The following is a 20,075-nucleotide window of genomic DNA, read 5'->3' as shown; positions in this document are numbered from 1 at the left end:
TTAAGTGACTTGCCCAGGGTCACACAGCTAGTAAGTGTCAAGTGTCTGAGGCTGGATTTGAACTCAGGTACTCCTGAATCCAGGGCCGGTACTTTATCCCCTGCGTCACCTAGCTGCCCCCCTGCTCATTGTTTCTTACAGCACAATAGAATTCTATTACATTCATATACCACAACTTGTTCAGCCATTCCCCAATTGATGGACATCCCCTGAATTTCCAATTCCTTGCCACCATAAAAAGAGCAGCTATAAATATTTTTGTGCATATGGGTCCTTGGGTCCTTTTCCCTTTTTTATGATCTCTTTGGGAAAAAGACCGAAAAGTGATATTGCTGGGTCAATGGGTATGCACAGCTTTGTAGCCCTTTGGGCATAATTTCAAATTGCTCTGCAGAATGGCTGGATCAGTTCACACCTCCACCAATGATGCATTAGTGTTCCATTTTTTCCACGGCTTCTCCAACATTTATTATTTTCCTTTTTTTGTCATATTAGCCTATCTTATAGGTATGAGGTGATACCTCAGAGTTGTTTTAATTTGCATTTATCTAATTAATAGTGATTTAGAACATTTTTCATATGGCTAAATATAGCTTTAATTTCTTCATCTGAAAACTTCCTATTCATATCCTTTGACCATTTCTCAATTGGGGAATGACTTGTATTCTAATAAATTTCATTCAGTTCTCTAAATATTTTAGAAATGAGGTCTTTATCAGAAACACTGGCTGTAAAAATTGTTTTCCAGCTCTGTTTTCCTTCTAATCTAATTTAATCTTGGCTGCATTGCTTCTGTTTGTACAAAACCTTTTTTTTTTTGTACAAAACCTTTTTAATTTAATGTAATCAAAATTATCCATTTTGCATTTCATAATGTTCTCTAGGTCTTGTTTGGTCATAAATTCTTCCCCTTTTCATAAATCTGATATGTAAACTATTCCTTTCTCTCCTAATTTGCCTGTCGTATCACCCTTTATGTCTAAATCATGTACCCATTTTGCCCTCATTTTGGTATGTGGTATAAGATGTTGGTCTATGCCTAATTTCTGCCATACTATCTTCCTGATAGACTTGTTCAGTGCACTGGAGTGGCCTGATCTAGATGGTCTGTTGTCTAACATATAACCAAGCTGGCAGGTTGTTTTCTGTGTTGGGGCTGGGGCCTTCACAACTGGCCTGCTATACCACTAGCCTGCTGAGCCAGGACTGAGGTTCCTCAGCTGCTGATCTAAGCTGTGGCTAAGAGCATCTCAGAGCTGGCTTGCCCAGACACCCTCTTCACTGAGCTGTGTTCCTCTTTTACCCAAGTGAGATGGACCTTTTTATTTTTTTGAGAGGCAATGGGGGTGAAGTGACTTGCCCAGGGTCACACAGCTAGTACATGTTAAGTGTCTGAGGTCGGATTTGAACTCAGATCCTTCTGAATCCAGGGCCGGTGCTTTATCCACTGTGCCACCTAGCTGCCCCAAGACAGACCTTTCTTGAAGTCCTTCTAGGTTATCTTAAGCCAGAAAATTGTTTTACTCCATCTTTTTGCAGGTTCTATAGCTCCAGAATCTGTTTAGAGGCTTAAATTAATGTTGCTTCCCAGGGAAATTTTTGAGAGCTCAGGCAACTTCCAGCCCTCTTGGCTCTGCAGAAAATGTGATTTTGAAATGTAAGATTTAAGAGAAGTATAAAAATGTAAACCAGAGAGTGAAAACAGAAGAGATTTAATAAGGTTAAACTGTTTATATTTTTAATTTAGCATTTTATTTTTCACAAATTAAAGGTAAAAACAATTACCAACATTCATTTTATAAATTGAGTTTCAAATTCTCTCTCCCTCCCTTCCAATCCCTTATTCAGAACATAAGCAGTTTGATGCAGGTTATACACGTATAGTCATGCAAACTATATTTCTATATTGGTCATGTTTTTTGAAAAAACAGAACAAAATAAAAAAAACAAGAAAAAATAAAGTTTTGAAAAAGTATTTTTGATCTGCATTCAGTCTCCAACAGTTCTTTCTCTGAAGACGGATAGCACCTTTCATCATAAGTACTTCAGAATTGTCTTGAATCATTGTATTGCTGAGATTAGGTAAGTTATTCACAGGATATCATCATACAATGTTGCTGTTACTATATAAAATGTTCTTCTCACTCTGCTCATTTCACTTTACATGAGTTCATGTAATATTTTCCAAGCCTATCACAGAGCAAACTGCTCATTACTTCTTAGAGCACAATAACAGTCCATCAAAGTCATATACCACAACTTATTCAGCCATTCTCCAATTGATGGCTATCCCTTCAATTTCCAATTCTTTGCCACTAGAAAAGAACTGCTACAAATATTTTTCTACATATTGGTCCTTTTCATTTTTCTTTTTTTTTAAATTTCTTTCCCCCCCACAAACATCATATACAATATTGAATGAATGTACCTTAACAATGTCATCAACATTTATGACTCTTAAACCTCTCATTCTTTTCCCATTAGTCCATTTATGAAATCCCTAAGTTCAGTTTTTCCCAAGATTTTATCATAAAAGTATTTTATTATTTTCTAGTTACATGTAGAGATAGTTTTCAACATTTGTTTTTAAAAGATCAATTTCAAAATAGCAGATGTCAATTTCTCCCTTCTTCAGCCTCCTCTTTTCTTTTTGTTTTTTGTTTGTTTTTTTGTGGGGCAATGAGGGTTAAGTGACTTGCTCACACAGCTAGTAAGTGTCAAGTGTCTGAACCTGGATTTAAACTCAGGTCCTACTGAATCCAGGGCTGGTGCCACCTAGCTGCCCCTTTCAACATTTGTTTTTATGAAATTTCTAGTTTCAAAATTTTCTCCCTTCTTCTCCTCCCTCCTCCCTCCTCCCTCCCCAAGACAGCAAGCAATCTGATAAAGGTTATATATGTTCCCTTTTTTCTTTTGATCTCTTTTGGGATACTATGTTGGAGAGTAGTGGTATTGCTAGGTAAAAGGATATGCATGGTTTTATAGGCTTTGGGGCATAGTTCCAAATTGCTTTACATAATGTTTCAATCAGTTCACAAATCCAAAAGTATTGGAAAAGTGTTTCAGTTTTTCCACATTCTTTCTAATATTTTTCATTTTCCATTTCTTTTTTTTCTTTTTGGTGAGGCAATTGGGGTTAAGTGACTTGCCCAGGGTCACACAGCTAGTAAGTGTCAAATGTCTGAGGCTGGATATGAACTCAGGTACTCCTGACTCCAGGGCTGGTGCTCTATCCACTGTGCCACCTAGCTGCCCCTAAAAGTCAGGCTTTTTTTTTTTGCAGTTCTTTTTTTGGGGGGGGACAGGGGGTCAGGCAATGAGGCTTAAGTGACTTGCCCAGGGTCACACAGCTAGTAAATGTCAACTGTCCGAGGTTGGATTTGAACTCAGCTCCTCCTGAATCCAGGGCCAGTGCTCTATCTATTGAGCCATCTAGCTGCCCTCATTTTCCATTTCTATCCTAATAGCCAATCTAGTGAGAAAGTACCTCAGAATTTGCATTTCTCCAATTAATAGTGATTTAGAACATTTTTATATGGTTATAGGTAGCTTTGGCTACTTAGCAAGCCCAATTCCATGGCTCTCCCTTGGTTCCATAGAGGGGTTTCTGTGTAGAAAAGTTTGGTGAAGATTTAATGTCATGAAAGATTATTTGATCATCATTTCTGACAATTATGAAAGTGTTATTAATACCCTAAGTTGAATAGAAGATCCGCATGAAAAGTCGCCCATGGCTAGTGTCCTTTTGTAGTTTTGAGTCACCCATCAGGTATTTTCTGTGTATTAGAACCACAGAAAGTAAAATGTTGCCGGTTGGGAGTATTGGCCCCAAACTGATTCAGTTGGAATTCTACCTTAAACTAAACTTTGGGGTGAATTTAAAAGAGGTACCTGATACATTTCAGAAGAGTGTATTACAGAAGTTAGACACACCTAACTCTAACCGTGTGTGTGTGCGTGTGTGTGTGTGTGTGTGTGTGTGTGTGTGTGAGAGAGAGAGAGAGAGAGAGAGAGAGAGAGAGAGAACTGTGGCATGCATTGAGGGGGTCATGGTAGGGAAACTTGAAGAGTCTGATGCACAGCTTGAGGGGGATGAGGCCTGGCTGTCCCCAGAGCAGATCCTGGGGCATCTCACCAATGGGAGGTATGGCGGATGCATATTCCATGGTGAGAAGGTCCCAGCGCATAGGGAAAGTCCAGGATGAGGAAGGACCTGAGTTGTAGCAGCATAGTTCAAAAGCATAAGAAGTAGAATCTGAGGAGGAATAAACTGACTCCTAGAATACCAGGATCCCAGAATCCCAGAATCTCAAAGTTGGCAAAGACTCAGGGACCATAATGACCCAGTCCTACTTCCAGGTCCTAGGAGCATAGAGGGTCAGCCAACACTTGAGGCATCTTATACTGATGTCTAGAGCAGGTACGGATTTTTAATGTGAAGCCTCTCTTCCTTGTAGGGCCTAAGATTGGGAGGCCCATCTGTAGAGCCTCAGGACACAGGGCTCTGGGAAGAACCTTCACTATGGCTTGGATTCCTCTGCTGTTTCCACTCCTCACTCTCTACACAGGGAGACCTCCCAAGGTCCCCTCCCTGGGAATCAGACCCCACAATGTCTCAGGCCAGGCCTGGTCCTGCCCCAAGCTCATCCTGAAGCTGTTTGAAGGGCCAGCATATCCTTGGAGGAAAGACCCCCTGCTTCAGACCAATGTCTTCGTTCCTACCCTTGAAGGTTGGGGGGGGGCGGGGGGCGGCGGCTCTCTAATGTGCTGACTCAGCCACCTTCTGTGTTCAAGACCCCGGGGAGAAGTAGATGGCCACAATTTCCTGTGCTGGGGATAATATTAACGGGAAGTGCCTACAGTGGTCTGAGCAGACACCTGGCAGGTCCCCTGTCCTGATGATTTAGAATGATCCTTGCCTACTTCTCTGGTGCCAAGTCAGGGAACACAAGCACACGGAACATCTCTGGGCTCCAGGCTGTGGAGGAGGCTGATTATTACTCTCAGGTGTGGGATAATGATGCTGATGCTCACTGTGAAACTGACTGATGTGGAAGTGAGATAAAATCCACAACTAGCTTCTGTTCCCACTGTGCCCTTCCTCTGGATTCTAGAAAAGTGCTTAGTGAGGAAGGAGACAGGAATGACTTCCCCATCATACTTCTTTCTCTCCTTCTCCCTCCCTACCTTTTGTCTGGGTGGCCCCTTGCCCCTCTCTGATCCTTTCCCTCTCACACTCCTTCTCCAGCCCCAGTTCCTCAACCATTCTCTCCCTCTGCTCCAGGTGCTCCCCTTTCATTCCTTGAGATCTGCTGCTCCCCTGACAGCTTGTCTTAGCTTCTCCCCAGCTTTGAAGGCTGTGAATGGAACTACTATTTTTTTTTGGTGAGGCAATTGGGGTTAAGTGACTTGCCCAGGGTCACACAGCTAGTAAGTGTCAAGTGTCTGAGGCCAGATTTGAACTCAGGTCCTCCTGAATCCAGGGCCAGTACTTTATCCACTGCACCATCTAGCTGCCCCGAATGGAGTTACTATTTCCAGGTCCACCCCCAGTCACAGGTCAAGGAGTTCCTTACCCACAGCTCAAGGGAACTAGGACCTCAGAATTAATTCTCTTATAGTCCCAGCCTCACATACCTCCACGAGATTCAACCTGTTTTCTTGTTTATAAAAATTATCAGATAGTCTGGAGTCACCTTGTGGTGCAGTGAACAGAGTAAGGGGTCTGAGGTCAGGTGGACATGAGTTCACATCCAGCCTCCTCCAGTACTTACTGTGTGGCCCTGAGTAAGATACAACCTCTGCCACAGTTTCCTCATCTATAAAATGGGGGAAATAATAGTCCCCAGCTCTCAGGGTTGTTTGGAGGATCCAAAGATAATATTAGTCCAAAGCACTGAGCACAGTGCCTGGCCCATACTTGGCAGTATATAAATGGCTGTCACAGTCCTTTATTCCAGGAGAAGATCCAAATGATATCATTATATTAGAATCAAGTTATAGTGGGTCTGACTGTGGCTGATCAGACCAATCACAAAGAGTTCATGGGAACATTTGGGGCATATTCTCTAAATTTGTACATCTCACATTTCTTTTGAGCTACTTGAATTCTGCTTTGCTTATAGAGTAGATTGCTTTCTCTGAGAAGGGCACACCACACTGGGAGGTCCTGTGCCAGTGGTTCCCAAGTCATACAAACAATTCAAAAATTCTTCATAGGGTGATTGTATCACTTCTTCTGACTATCATATGAACACTTGCCTAGTGTGAGTTCTCCATAAAGCGTACATTTGGCATTCATACAATGTGGCCACCCCATCAGAGTTATGCTCTCTGCAATAGAGTTTGAATGCTTGGCAGTTTAGTTCTAGAAAAGACCTCAATAGCTGGGACCTTACCCTGCCAGGTGATCTTCGGAATCTTCCTAAGATAATTGAGATGGTGGAATGCATGTGCTTTCATGGTGTAGATTTTAGGCCAAAATTAGCACAAGCAGTGAAGAATTGATTCATACTTTGTTGCATCTCAGTTTCAGAGTCTGCATTGAGTTCAGAATCATCTGTGAACAAAAATTCATGCACAATCTCTTAATAAATGCTTATTCATATTTCCTTTCCCCTCCCATCTCAGTCTTCTGAATAAAGTAGGAGACATGGTGGTCTTCTGAGAGATGGACTAGGGGCGAATTTGAGGTCTTGAAGATGGAGATAAAGGGTTGGAAGAATATCTATGGAGAAGGTGGCAGTGACCTAGAAATATATGTAAGGTTTGAGGTTATAGCTGTAAGGACTTTGGTTAGAGGGACCTAGAGAACCATCCTTTGTGTGCTGAGGAAGGCCCCTGGGTCAAGCTTGGCATCACCAACCCTGTACATGTCAGCAGATTCTTCCTGACTCTAAGGGAGAGAATATCTGTGGATATGTTGGGTATAGGCCTGGGGGAGAGTGTTCCCACCTCACCTGCAGCCCTGGAACTGAGCTCCTCTCGCCTGGGAAGGGAAGCCTGACCTTACTTCCCTGGGCAGGAAGAATTCAAACATTCTCTCTCATTCATGGTCACCCTCTATCAAAAGAGTTTATCAAACCCATGAATATTTGTTGACTTTGGAATCAATTGACACTCTGGAGCTGGTATAAACCGACTCCAGCACAACCAAGCACCCAAGTAATTAATGGTGTCATCACCTGCTAGTTTCCCTCACCTAATGTTGTAGAAGCCACAATGGAGTACTTCTGATTTTCCTGGTGTGAAGTCTATGGAAACATCATCTTTTTAATGCTACCCTTTTCTAGAAACACCACCCAGAGCCCTCAGCATGAATCAGTGAATCACTCATATATATTCACCTAGAATCTAGTGCTCTGTCTTTTATATGATACTGTTCAGTACATTTTTAATCAGTGACTGGGATAAATGCAAAGAAGACATCTTTATTAATTATTCAGATACCACAAATATGAATGACAGCTAATATACTGAATGACAGCGTCCTCAGGTTGCTAAGATGTCTTTATCATCTGATATAAGGAAAGAGGTCCTATCATGTGGCCATCTTCCAACATTCTCCAGCTTAAATATCATATGATAAATATTAATATCCTTCTTCAACTAGGGTGCCAAAATTGAACACAAGACCAGATGTAGAAATATCTTTCTCTGTGCCTCAATCAATGTTATCCAAGGTACCTTTCTCTTTCATGGTCATTTTTTTTCACATTTCTGTATCATATTGGCTTCACAGACCACTTGAATATCCCTAGATATTGTTCAGAGCTGCTGTTCAGCAATGAAACATTTCCAACTGTCTTCTAACCATTTCACTCTGAATGTCAATTTGTTGTTGCTTAGTCATTTCAGTCATGTCTGACTCTTCATGGACCCATTTAAATTTTTTTTTGGCAAAGATACTGGAGTGGTAAAACCACTTTTCTCTACCTTATTTTACAATTGAAGAGATTGAGGTAAACTGTGACTTACAGTTTCTGAAGACAAATGTGAACTCATGTCTTCTTGACTCCAGTCCTGGGCCTCTATTTACTATCCCACCTTGATGCCCAAATCCTTTCCTAATTTTTTTTTCTGTATTTGCTCATAATTGTTTTTCTTGTGGTCTCACCTATTAGACTGTGAGCTTTGGTAGGTTTGTCTTTTGGATCCCCAGCATTTGACACAGTTTTTAGCACATAATAACTGTTTAATAAATGTTTATTAACTTTTTCTCACCATTCCTTTCCCTTCCTTTATTTGGCAAGGTAGACAAGTGAGAAACTTTTAATATATTCCTTTTGAATTTCATATTCTTCAATTATTCATTGCAATGCTCTGACCTGTCAAAAATATGGTGATCCGGAGGGCAGCTAGGTGGCACAGTGGATAAAGCACCAGCCCTGGATTCAGGAGGACCTGAGTTCAAATCTGACCTCAGACACTTGACACTTACTAGCTGTGTGATCCTGGCCAAGTCACTTAACCCCCATTGCCCCACAGAAAACAAAAACAAAAACAAAATATGGTGATCCTGTAATAGTATAAGGTCACCAGACTACCTAATGACAAGCAGTCCTGGGCATGGGAAGAATTTAGGTTAAACTCTCCCTGGTGATCAGTATTGGAATCAAACCTACGAGGGATCATTACATGTCTACCCCTGCATATATAGAAAAATAATTTCAAGGACAGCAGGAGTAGTAAAAAAGAGAATCTAGTTTTGTTTTTGTAAAATTAAACTACTAGCTTTAGAGACCCTCCAATGTAGAATAAAGTTACTTTTAAAAAAGAAATAGAGTCATGGAATCAGTTTGGCAGCCATACAGAAGGAGGCAAGGTAAGAGAACTGTGTAAGGTGCAGAAACAACTAAGAGAATTTTCCTGAGAGACTGAGACAGACAGAGAGAGAGAGAGAGAGAGAGAGAGAGACAGAGACAGAGACAGAGACAGAGACAGAGACAGAGAGACAGACAGAGACAGAGACAGAGAGACACACAGAGAGAGAGACAGAGACAGAGACAGAGAGACAGAGAGACAGAGACAGAGACAGAGACAGAGAGAGACATGCAGGAAGGGTGCCAGAGAGAGCGAGCAAGCACTCAGGCTAAGAGAGTCAGAGAGCAACCCACATGTCCCCAGGGATTTTTACCCTCTTTTTGGTAGAGGTGGGTTACCACACATTGATCTAAGCTAATTGGTTAGCATCATTCAGCTCCATTGAGTGACATGACTTGAGGGGGAGAGCAGTCTTAGAGATCAAATTCTTTCCCTAGCTAATCAGGAGGATCTATCTGCATTCCTTTTGTTAACGTGAAGGCTCATCCCAGGTTGGTTTCTTGAGAAGGGGAGAGAGCAGCTAACACTAACAAGTCTGGGTTTCTCCTATAAATTTATTATTAATAATTGTTTTCTCACAGTAGGATTCCATCTTCACCTGTTTTCCAAATAGTTTGTATGGTATTGGAATTAATTGTTCTTTAAATGTTTGGTAGAATTCACCTGTGAATCCATCTGGCCCTGGAGATTTTTTCTTAGGGAGTTCATTGATGGCTTGTTCAATTTCTTTTTCTAAAATGAGCTTATTTAAGGATTTTATTTCCTCTACCTTTAATCTGGGTAGTTTATATTTTTTGTAAATATTCTTCCATTTCATTTAGATTGTGAAATTGATTGGCATATAGTTGGGCAAAATAGCTGCTAATTATTGCTTTAATGTCCTCTTCATTGGTACACCTGTGCTTTAAAAAGAGCACTTTGACAGCTGGAGTTGGGAGAGATTTGTAAAAGGAAGACCAACCAGAAAGATATAGCAATGGTTCAGTCATGAGGTGAGCGAGGTCTGCACCAGGGTGTGCTGGAAATTTCAGAAGTGAGAACAGAGAGTATAAGATGAAGTTATGGAAGAAGAGAAGTGGCCTTGGCTGCCCATTGGATTTGGAGGAAAGGGGCATGAAGGAGAAGTTGAAGGAGAGGAAGAGGGGTACATGAGGCCAGAGTGTGGAGAATTAAGGAGAGAGAGAGGGAGGAGAGCCAGAGGCACCTATTACAGATGGCCTTACCAAAGGGTGGGGCCACAAAAGGGAAGAAATAAGGAAGGCTGGCTGAAGGGGATGGAGAGATGGATTAAGTGAAAGTTTCCTGCCCAGCTTCTAGATTCTCAAGTGCCCAACTCCACCCCCACTCTCCTCTCTCACAAAATCACGTGGCTATAATTTTCCTTGGGAAACTTAGGTCATCCCATGCTGTTCCTCAGACTACTAAGGCAGACTGTAGGGGCTGGGTGATAAAAAGAACAAGCATTGATTCTGTATTTTATTTTTGATTTGACTCTGTCATTGATTCTACTTAGCAACTTTATTCTGTATTTTAGAATACCTCCAGCCTCTTTTTTGTCTGTGAGAGAAGCATGTGTGTTTAAAAGTCCCACCTCCCTCTCTGAAGTTAGAAGCAAAAGATTAAGCTTTTCCTGGATTGACGATTAATTTTTTTTACAACAATTATTTAGAATTTTATTTTCCAAATTGCATGCAAAAAAATTTTTTGCCATCAGTTTTTTTAAAACTTTGTGTTCCAACTTCTCTTCCTCCCCCCTCCCCCCACCCCAAGAACTCAAGCAATTCAATATGTTATACATGAGTAGTCATGCAATACAATAATTCTGGGTCTTTGACATAAACTGAGGCAATCCACTGACCCATTTATTGACAGCTATCTGCATCGCAGGGGCAGCTAAGTGGCAAGATAGATAGAGTACCAGGCCTTGAGTCAGGAAGACCTGAGTTCGAATCCACCTAAGACATTTATTACTAATAAGTTCTGTGACTCTGGGGAAATCATCTAACCCTGTTTGTATCAGTTTCCTCATCTGTAAAATGAACCAGAGAAGGAAATGGCAAACCACACCACTGTCATCGTCAAGAAAACCCCAAACAGGGCCAAGAAGAGTCAGTCATGACTGAAAATGACTGAACAACAATATGTGTCACGGTCAATAAATATTATCTTATTCAGAGAAAATTCCCTCAGTTTTCCTTTACTGAATTTTGCTTTTGACAATGTGAGGCTGGGCTACATGAGATCTAATCCTGAGGCCTCAGTGTTCAGGGCTATGGATAAGAATCTCCCTCACCTAAGCTTGGATCTGCAAAGAGGAGACTCTGGGTCCAGAGCTTCATCCAGAGAAAGACTGAAATCAGCTTTTAGTGGGGGGCAGCTGAGCTCAAAGAATGAGAAGCAAACACCTGGAGCAGAGGGAAGAAGCTGATGAGGGACTGGAGCTGGGGAAGGAGTCTTAGAGGAAGAGGGTGAGGGACAGGGAAGGGGCCACCCAAGCAGGAGAGAGGGAGGAGGGGAGAAAGGGGCCCAAGGGAGAAGCTGTTTCTGTCTGTCCTCAATAGGCCCCTCTCTGGAGCCCAGAGGGAAAGGGCAGCAGGAGAAGGCCTTTAGAGAGGTTTTTGTCTCCCTTCCCCATCAGTCCGGATCACTGAGCAGCATCACTCTCCCTCACCTGACAGTCGTAATCCACTTCCTCCTCAGCCTTGAGCCCAGAGATGGTCCCTCAGTTGGAGGCAGAGAACCTGACCAGGATCCCTGAGTGCCAGTTCCTGTCCTTGTAAATCACCAGGCCAGGGGCCTGGCCAGGTTTCTGCTGGTACCAGGATACATAGTAGTTACCAATACTGTCCCCAGCACAGGACAGGCTTGTTGAGTGCCCACAGAGTGGGGCTGAGTGAGCACAGAGAAGACCACAGAACCTGTAAGGAGAGGAAAGAAGGGATTGAGAGACCAGGGGTCTATACCCTGAGGGGGGGTCCTGGCCACTGAGATGACCTCAGGGAAAGACTAGGGGTGGCCTGGGGCATTAGGGAGGCCAGAGCACCTGGCAGGGCATCCTGGGACTCCTTACCTTTGCAGATTGTGCGCAATGGGACCAATGGAAGGATCCTGGTCATGGTGAAGGCTCCCCATCAGTTCTGTGTCCTGAGGCTCCAAGCTGAGGCTGGGCTACCCCAGGGCTCTCTTAAGAGCAGCCCAGGCCCTGCAGGGAGGATGGAGCCCCTCATGCAAATCTGCCCCTGCTCTGGAGACCTGGAAGAGGGACCTCAGGTGGTGACCCTGTGTGCTCCTGTGGTCTGGGGGGAGGTCCTCGTTCAATCAGGGCTGGGCCAACAAAATGACCCCTGAGGGCACTTCCAACTCTGAGATCATGGGAGTCAGAGTCATTCTCTCCTGGACTTTGTCACCCCAGCTCAGCTGCTTTCTCATTCTGGGCCTCCTTCTCATCCTGGAGCATCCCACTCCACCAGCCCAGCCCCCTTCTGCCATTGGTGAGTCCCTCCAGGACAACCCTCCATTATGGGGAGGGCCAGGGTTCCTGCCCCTGCCAGCTCTGCTTCTAATTCTCTTCCCTTCACCATCTTAGCTTCTCTCCCCATCACCTTCAGCTGTCCTCCATGGGTTCTCCTTCACTGCCCTCCCCCCGAAGCTGCAGAGGAAGAAAGACAGGCCCATCCCCTCTCTGGGTCTGACTTCTCCATTTGTGAGAAGAGGGGGACTGGACTAGGGCATGTCCAGGGTCTTCTCTTTTTCCCTCAATCTTCATAGTATTTTGGGTTTTTTTCCAGTTACATGCAAAAAGATAGCTTCCAGCATTCATTTTTATAAGATTTGAGGTCCAAATGTTTCTCCCTCTCTCCTTTCCCTCCCCTCTCCCCAAGACTGAAAGCAATCTAATATAGTTTGTCATGGGGAATAGGTGGGGGGTCCTTTGGTATTCCTCTGTAAAGAATTACACTCTCACACACAGTCTATTTAGGATTAAAATGGTCTTTTATTTGATACTAGAGAAAGTGACCTCATGGAAAGTCAGGGACTTGACCCTGGGAAGAAGATGGTTTAGGAACATCCTCCTCTCAGAATGCATCAGCTCATTCAGGGTTTTAGCCTCCCCAGGGATTATCACCACTATACTAGGACTCACTTTTCCATCCATCCTGCAGCTAGGCTGTGCAGTGGTTAGAGTTTGGGACTTGTAGTCAAAAAAACATGCTTCAGGAAGAAAAGTGGCAGGAACTTCAGCTTGTTATTTGATGTCTTAAAGGCAGAGACAGTAGGAAACAAATGTATCCATAAATGGGAAATTGTCAGCACATGTCTTAAGCAAATGTATTATATGAATTTGTGGTTTATAATATTTTTCTTTTAAGCACTAAGAGTATTAGGCCTTAGAAATTAAAATGTTACAATTAGTGATTATAAATTCAGATTTGATTAGATTTAGGCCAAAAATCTGCCCTAAAGGAAAGAAGGTGGTCTGAGTGTGTACTCTCGTATCAGGATTATTGTGGTAAATTAGGAGCTAACATAAAAAAAAAAAGATATTTGGCATTAAGCAGTTTACTAGTTGTGTGGCCCCAAGAGAGTTCTATTTATCTAATAATGATAGAATCTACCACCCACAGTTGTTTCTGGGATGGCATGATTGCAAAGTTTTTAACTACGGTGTGTGGTACAGAGAAAGATCACATTTAACTATATCAAGGTCACCTGATTAATTGTTTTTATTTCAAGTTTTAAAAAAAAACCACAATATTGTTTAAAGTATAATGGTTCTAAATTTTCTTATACTGTATAAGGTATGATAGAAAAGCAATTTCTCTTAAAATCTAAGTGTTGTTAAATTTAAAACTGTACTGTTTAAAAAGGGGAGGAATGGTTTAGGAAGCTGTGGATTATTCCATCAACCCTGCTGACCATGTCTTCTGAAGTAGGGTAAGGACTTAAGAGCTTCCATGTTTTGTCTATATTTAAGAGGAAATTCACCTAAAATTATCATTTATGAAATTATGAGATTGTTAACTGAGCTATTTGGAGTTATTTGGCTCAGTCAAGTATTTACATAGATATTTTTTAAGGGGAAAATTGGTAGTTATACTAAGAAAATGCCTTGTAAAATTTTCTTTGTAAATCCACAAGTATTCTTAGATCCATCTATGCAGGAGTATTTCTTTATGGTGGAATGGGAATGAAAATTTCAAGACTACTATAAGGTAGAGTGAACTTTACCTAAGTTGATTATCTATAATTTGTGGAGTTTATATGCATCTTGAAGTTATATACATCTTGAAACAACTTAGTCTCAACTAACCCCATCACTCTTAAAAGATTAATTTTGCTTTAAGGGGTGAATGTGAAATTTCTTTAGAGAGGGACACATGTATATATGTTAATCATTTTCTCAGGGTTTAAGTAAACTGTCATAAATATTCATTATCTATGTGGGATTCTGGAGTGTAATTAGTTTTCTTTAGTTTTAGTGATATAATAATGAGTAATTTTTTTTTTTTTTTAGTGAGGCAATTGGGGTTAAGTGACTTGCCCAGGGTCACACAGCCAGTAAGTATTAAGTGTCTGAGGCCAGACCTGAACTCAGGTACTCCTGACTCCAGGGCCGGTGCTCTATCCACTGCGCCACCTAGCTGCCCCATGAGTAATTTTTTAAGGCTAGTTTAATTGGGCATTTTCTTTTTTTGGTTTAGGAGAAACTGAATTCCTCCCCATTGCAAATACCTTTCGATGAAAGGGAGATGGTAGCTAGGTACTTATGATCTACTTAGGTTAAAGACATTTTGTATCAACTTAATCTTGATAAATTCCAATTTTACAAATTTATTTTTGCTTTGAGGTTGGTTGAATAAGAGATATCTGTCATTCTAATTTCCAATGAATTTAGTTCACAAAATTTCAAGAAATCATACTGTGACGTAATTGGTCATCTTCAAAAGTGAAGGATGAACAACATTACAACCACTACTAGTTCTGTATCCCAAAGAGATCTTTTTTTATTTTTTTACAGAAAAGGACCTAAATGTAAACAAAAGATTTATAGCAGTTCTTTTTAGGGTGTCACAGATTCAGAAATTGAGAGGATGCCCATAAACCAAGGAATGGCTAAACAAATTGTGGTATAAGATTATGATGGAATACTACTGGGCATTAAAAATGCTGAATAGGATATTTTCAGAAAAACCTGGAAACACTTAGCTGAACCAATGTAAAGAAAGGGGAGTGGGGCAGCTAGGTGGTGCAGTGGATAGAGCACCGGCCCTAGAGTCAGGAGGACCTGAGTTCAAATCCGGCCTCAGACCTTAACACTTACTAGCTGTGTGATCCTGGGCAAGTCACTTAACCCCAATTGCCTCACTAAAAAAAAAAAAAAGAAAGGGGAGTGAGGAGAACCAGTAGAAGAGTGAACACAGGGATAGCAGTATTGTATGAATAAGCTTGACAGATGAGAAGTCTACCCCACCCCCACAATTAATTATAAAATGCTAACTCATTTTGGCTGAATAAATCCACTGTAAATTGGCATGAATAATTCCTTAATCACTTTTAAAGAATCATTGGGTTTTTGTATCATTGGATGAAAGCAGAAAATCCATAAAGGAGATACCCTGAGAAGTGCTGAACAGGACATAATTTGTGGAGGTGTAGATACCAAAGCCCAAGTGCTAGGAGTTCAACCACTCAAGTTGTGGTTGAATCCTGTGGTGAATGTGTCCTTAATGGGAATTAACACTAGGCATGGGAAATGAGAGTTTCTTTATAACTCTTGGTCTCCCACTCCCCCATTGTCCAAGGGATGACACTGAGAAATTAAAATATTCTCAAAATCCAGAGTTGCCAGATATTATTCAGTGTATTGGTAGCAGTGCCAAACAAAATCAGTAGTAGAATCTTCAAAACAGCAATAGTCAGTTGTCCTGAGAGTAATCCAGCCCATCTGTATGAGGAGAATTGTCAATGTAGCCAGAAAGAATGCCACAAGATACTAATTTGGGGTCAAATATCAACAAAACTGACAAAGATGTCTATACCAAATTAATGCGAGTTATTCTTTAGACCTGTTGTTCCCAGAACTAGCAGTCTAAGGCTGTGCTCTAGAAAAAGTCTTTCCTCTGGCAGTCCGTTTATTCTTGATCTCTTTCTGGGTGTTTCTATCTGGCTTCAGGAGGATCACATAACATTTGGGAACAAAAATGCAGCCCAGCAGGCCAGCACTGGAGGCCAAGATGGAGAAGACCTCCACCACCACCATGGCCTTCCCTTTGGTGCTCTGGTATGTGGGCAGAAAAGAGGCCCAGACACTGCAAAACACCAGCATGCTGAAAGTGATGAACTTGGCTTCATTGAAGGAGTCAGGCAGGTTCCTGGCCAGGAAAGCTACAGTAAAGCTTGCCAGGGCCAGAAAGCCCATGTAGCCCAGGACACAGTAAAAGGCAAAGACAGAGCCCTCGTTACACCTCAGGACAATGTGGCCAAATTCTGAGTGTGTGTCTGCCTCTGGAAAGGGGGGATAGGTTCCCAGCCAGATGCCACAGAACATCACTTGGATCCCTGAGCAGATGAGGACAACATAGTTGGACACTCGAGGATATATCAGCTTCCAGATCCTATCCCCTGGTCTTGTGACCCTGAAAGCCAGAACCACAATGATGGTTTTGGCCAAAATGGAGGAAACTGCCACTGTGAACACGACTGCAAATACTGTTTGTTGGAGGAGACAGGTGACAGTGGTAGGATGGCCCATGAAGAGCAAGGAGCAGAGGAAACAGCAGGTAAGGGAGATGAGGAGGGAATAGCTAAGGGGCCGGTTATTGGCTTTGACAATGGGAGTGTCTTGGAACTTCACAAAGACCCACAGAACCAGAACTGTCAGTAAGGAGAAGGAAACAGCCACAGAGACCAAAGTCATCCCCAGAGGTTCTTTTGCATGTAAGAAGGTCACCACCTTTGGGAGGCATTGATCTCTCTCTTTATTTGGATATTCATCTTCTGGGCACTTCTTACACTGCTCTGCATCTGCAGGAGAAAAAGCATTCAAAGAATTATGCTTATGGTCAGATAGAGGCAATAATCATGAGAGCTGAAACAACTCCTTTTGTCCACACAGGACACAGAATCCCCTTTTCTCTTTGCTGAGAGACAAAGTCAGTGGTAAATTACCTGGTGCCCAAGTCGAGACTCACTCTGTTCATGCCTGGGCTTGGGTCCCATTGATTCTCTCTATTGCTTTTACTTAACTGAGGAGCTTATCTGCTGCCTATCCTGGTTCAGTTTGGATTTCAGTTGGAGGGCATTTGGTTCTCCTTAATCCAAGGTTTCATAAAATTCTTTTGGATAATAAGGCAGCTCCATCAAATCCAGGTGGTTTAAATATTCCTCGATCATCTCACTTGTATCTAGATTGTTAAATTTGGTATTACACAATACATCATTAATCAATCAGCCATAGTATGTGATCACCTTGGTCATAAATTGTAGGGATACAAAGAAAAAATGGAAATAATTCCTCCATTCAGGGAGCTTCCATTCCAATGAATGACATAAGATAAACACACTCAGAATAGAGATCTACAAAATTAGTTGGGGGAGAGGGTGACCTGGGATCTGGTGAGAATAAGGAAAGTTTAATACAGACAATCTACACCTAGAGTTGTTGCACCACACAACATGCACAGAGAAGCAATCTTTACAGTTGATACAAAAGGACCCCTGTTTCTAAGTTTATTATGCTAAGTTGAGAAATTCTGAAAAGCATGTTTATTCTTGGAATTGTTGTTGCTTGTCCTTTATTCTCAAAGAGGATCACTGACCTCATAAGCCCGATTTCTTGATTTGCGCACGAATTGGATTTGAATGAGGCAGATTTGCACAATGTCATCGGCCTTGCCCTTTCCTCCAGTGTAGTTGGAATCCAGTAGCAGGACTTGGGTGAAGATGAGTGACCAAGGCACAGGATGTAGTGGGTGACCTTGGCTTTTCTAAATTAAGGTCTTTCCCAAGTCTCAGTTTGTTTGAGGTCATGTCCATTTAATTTTATTTATTTATTTATTTATTTGTTTTTTTAGTGAGGCAATTAGGGTTAAGCAACTGGCCCAGGGTCACACAGCTAATAAGTGTTGTGTCTGAGGCTGGATTTGAACTCAGGAACTCCTGGGTCCAGGGCTGGTGCTCTATCCACTATGCCACCTAGCTGCCCCTTGTGTCCATTTAATGACTAAAGGGCTAGATGACAATTGAGACAAAAAAAGATGGCTCAATTTACCATCCCAAAGATATAAATCTGGGAGGGAAAGACCTCAGAGCTTTGGGGTAGGACAGAAAACAATTGCTATTTACACTCATTGTAAACTGTGTATATGTAAATGATGAGCAGAGAGACTTGGGCTGGGCCTATTATTGACAATCCAATTGAAGTAAGAGTAATTTGTGTAAAGGCCTAATCAAGTGGCAGCTAGGTAGTGCTGGCCTGGAGTCAGGAGGACCTGAGTTCAAATTTGGCCCCAGACACTTGACACTTACTAGCTGTGTGACTCTGGGCAAGTCACTTAATGCTCATTGCCCTGCAAAACAAAACAAAACAAAACAGAATTACTTCTTTTAAAAAGGCATAATCAAGTAGCTCCATTTAAAACACAATGACCTTTTTTTTTAAAGGCTGTTTTTCAGAGGTATAATTCAATAAACCACAAATGTCCAAACTCTTACAGAGTTAGGACAAAAGCAAATTTTGCCATATTTTTGAAAAAAGGAGAAGAACATCAATGATGGAAGTATTTCCTAACTTCTGTTTGAACTGACAGCTTGGTTTCCCAGAGGGCAACTACTACTACTCTCAGCTTACAAGGTAAAGTCAATTATTACAGAACCTTCTTCTGACAACCTTATTGACTCCTTCCCATAAATACACAGCAGCCATGGGAGGAGTAAGCTTAAACTTAGATTATAATAGCTGTGAGGCCATTTATATATCTGTGACAAAGAATGAACTCACAATACCTTTTTTTGGTAGCCTTTCTCATTGTGTAGATATGTTCTAGAGAAACCTTTGTTGTTTTTTGTTGTTTTTTAATTTTAAAAAAAAATTTTTTTAGTGAGGCAATTGGGGTTAAGTGACTTGCCCAGGGTCACACAGCTAGTAAGTGTTAAGTGTCTGAGGCTGGATTTGAACTCAGGTACTCCTGATTCCAGGGCTGGTGCTCTATCCACTGCGCTACCTAGCTGCCCCTGTTTTCTGTTCTTTAATTCTCAAAGAGGACCAGTGATAATCAGAAGCCTGGTACCTTGACTTTCATGAGAATTGGATTTGAGTGAAGCAGAGCTATGTAAAGTCATCAGCCTCCCTTTCTTCTCCAGAGTCAAAGAGTCAATCCATTGCCAGTTCCATTGCTGAGTACCCCTTACTGAAGACACCTTCTTTCCTCTTCTATCTGGGTATTCATCCTGAATTCTTTGAGGGCAAAAATTCAGAAGTTCTAAAACCTAACTATATTTATTCTTAGAATCAAAGTCCTAGAGAGAAAGTGTTATTTTATCCTTGCCCTGCTATATATATATTTGCTTCTTTGTGGATGGACTGAACCAGTTGGAAAGAAGCAGAGCTAAAGTAACATACCAAGTTTAATCAGAGTTCCGTATTGGAGTAGAACCTGCATGACATCACCTAAGGTAGAGAGTAGGGAGGAAGAGTACAGAGATAGAGACAGAGAAACAAATGGAAAACCAAGACAGAGAAAGAGGAGGGAAAGAGAGAGAGAAAGGGAGGCATGAAGAAAGAGAAGAAGGGAAAGGAGAGAAAGAAATAGAGCCAAAAAGAGGAGAGATGGAGGTGGGGGTGAGGCTGGGGGTGGGGAGAAGGGAGAAAAATGAAAAAAAATTTCATAAGGGTAGTTGTAATGAACAAAAGCTGTTGGATCACATCCCTTATTAAGATTAGAGGGAATACAGGGAAGATATCTGCCCCCCTCCCCTTTCATTTTCTCTGTAGATAGCAGGAATCTGCTTGCTTTTAGCTTCTTTAAGCAAACCCTCAAAGCTCACACAATCTGATCTGGTCCAGTAAAAATGAAATCTTCCATGTACTTGTGAACTCTCAGGCCACAGTTCCAGATGTTGTAATGATAAAGGAAGAAATAGAACTAAGAAAGTGTAGTATCCCTATTGGAGCAAAACGTGGTGACTGGCTCCCTTGAATCTGTCCGTGAAAGCAATTTGTTCCAATGGCCTTTGCAGATTCAATGTAGACC

The 20,075-nt window shown here is 41.8% G+C and overlaps 2 protein-coding genes across 3 annotated transcripts in view; both read right to left on the bottom strand.

Moving 5' to 3' along the window:
- LOC122733853 (immunoglobulin lambda-1 light chain-like) overlaps nt 1–20,075 on the bottom strand; it is a 773,472-nt gene that overhangs the window by 456,692 nt on the left and 296,705 nt on the right. The window lies entirely within an intron of this gene.
- LOC122733684 (vomeronasal type-2 receptor 26-like) overlaps nt 15,914–20,075 on the bottom strand; it is a 30,367-nt gene continuing 26,205 nt past the window's right edge. The window contains exon 5 of the mRNA XM_043974294.1: nt 15,914–16,848. Coding sequence (XP_043830229.1) covers nt 15,914–16,848 — 935 coding nt within the window. The remainder of the gene's footprint in view (nt 16,849–20,075) is intronic.

This window comes from Dromiciops gliroides, chromosome 1 (genome assembly GCF_019393635.1).
Source record: "Dromiciops gliroides isolate mDroGli1 chromosome 1, mDroGli1.pri, whole genome shotgun sequence".
Classification (NCBI taxonomy): domain Eukaryota; kingdom Metazoa; phylum Chordata; class Mammalia; order Microbiotheria; family Microbiotheriidae; genus Dromiciops; species Dromiciops gliroides.
Note: the sequence above shows the minus strand (reverse complement) of the source record. Positions and strands in the feature narration are given on the sequence as shown.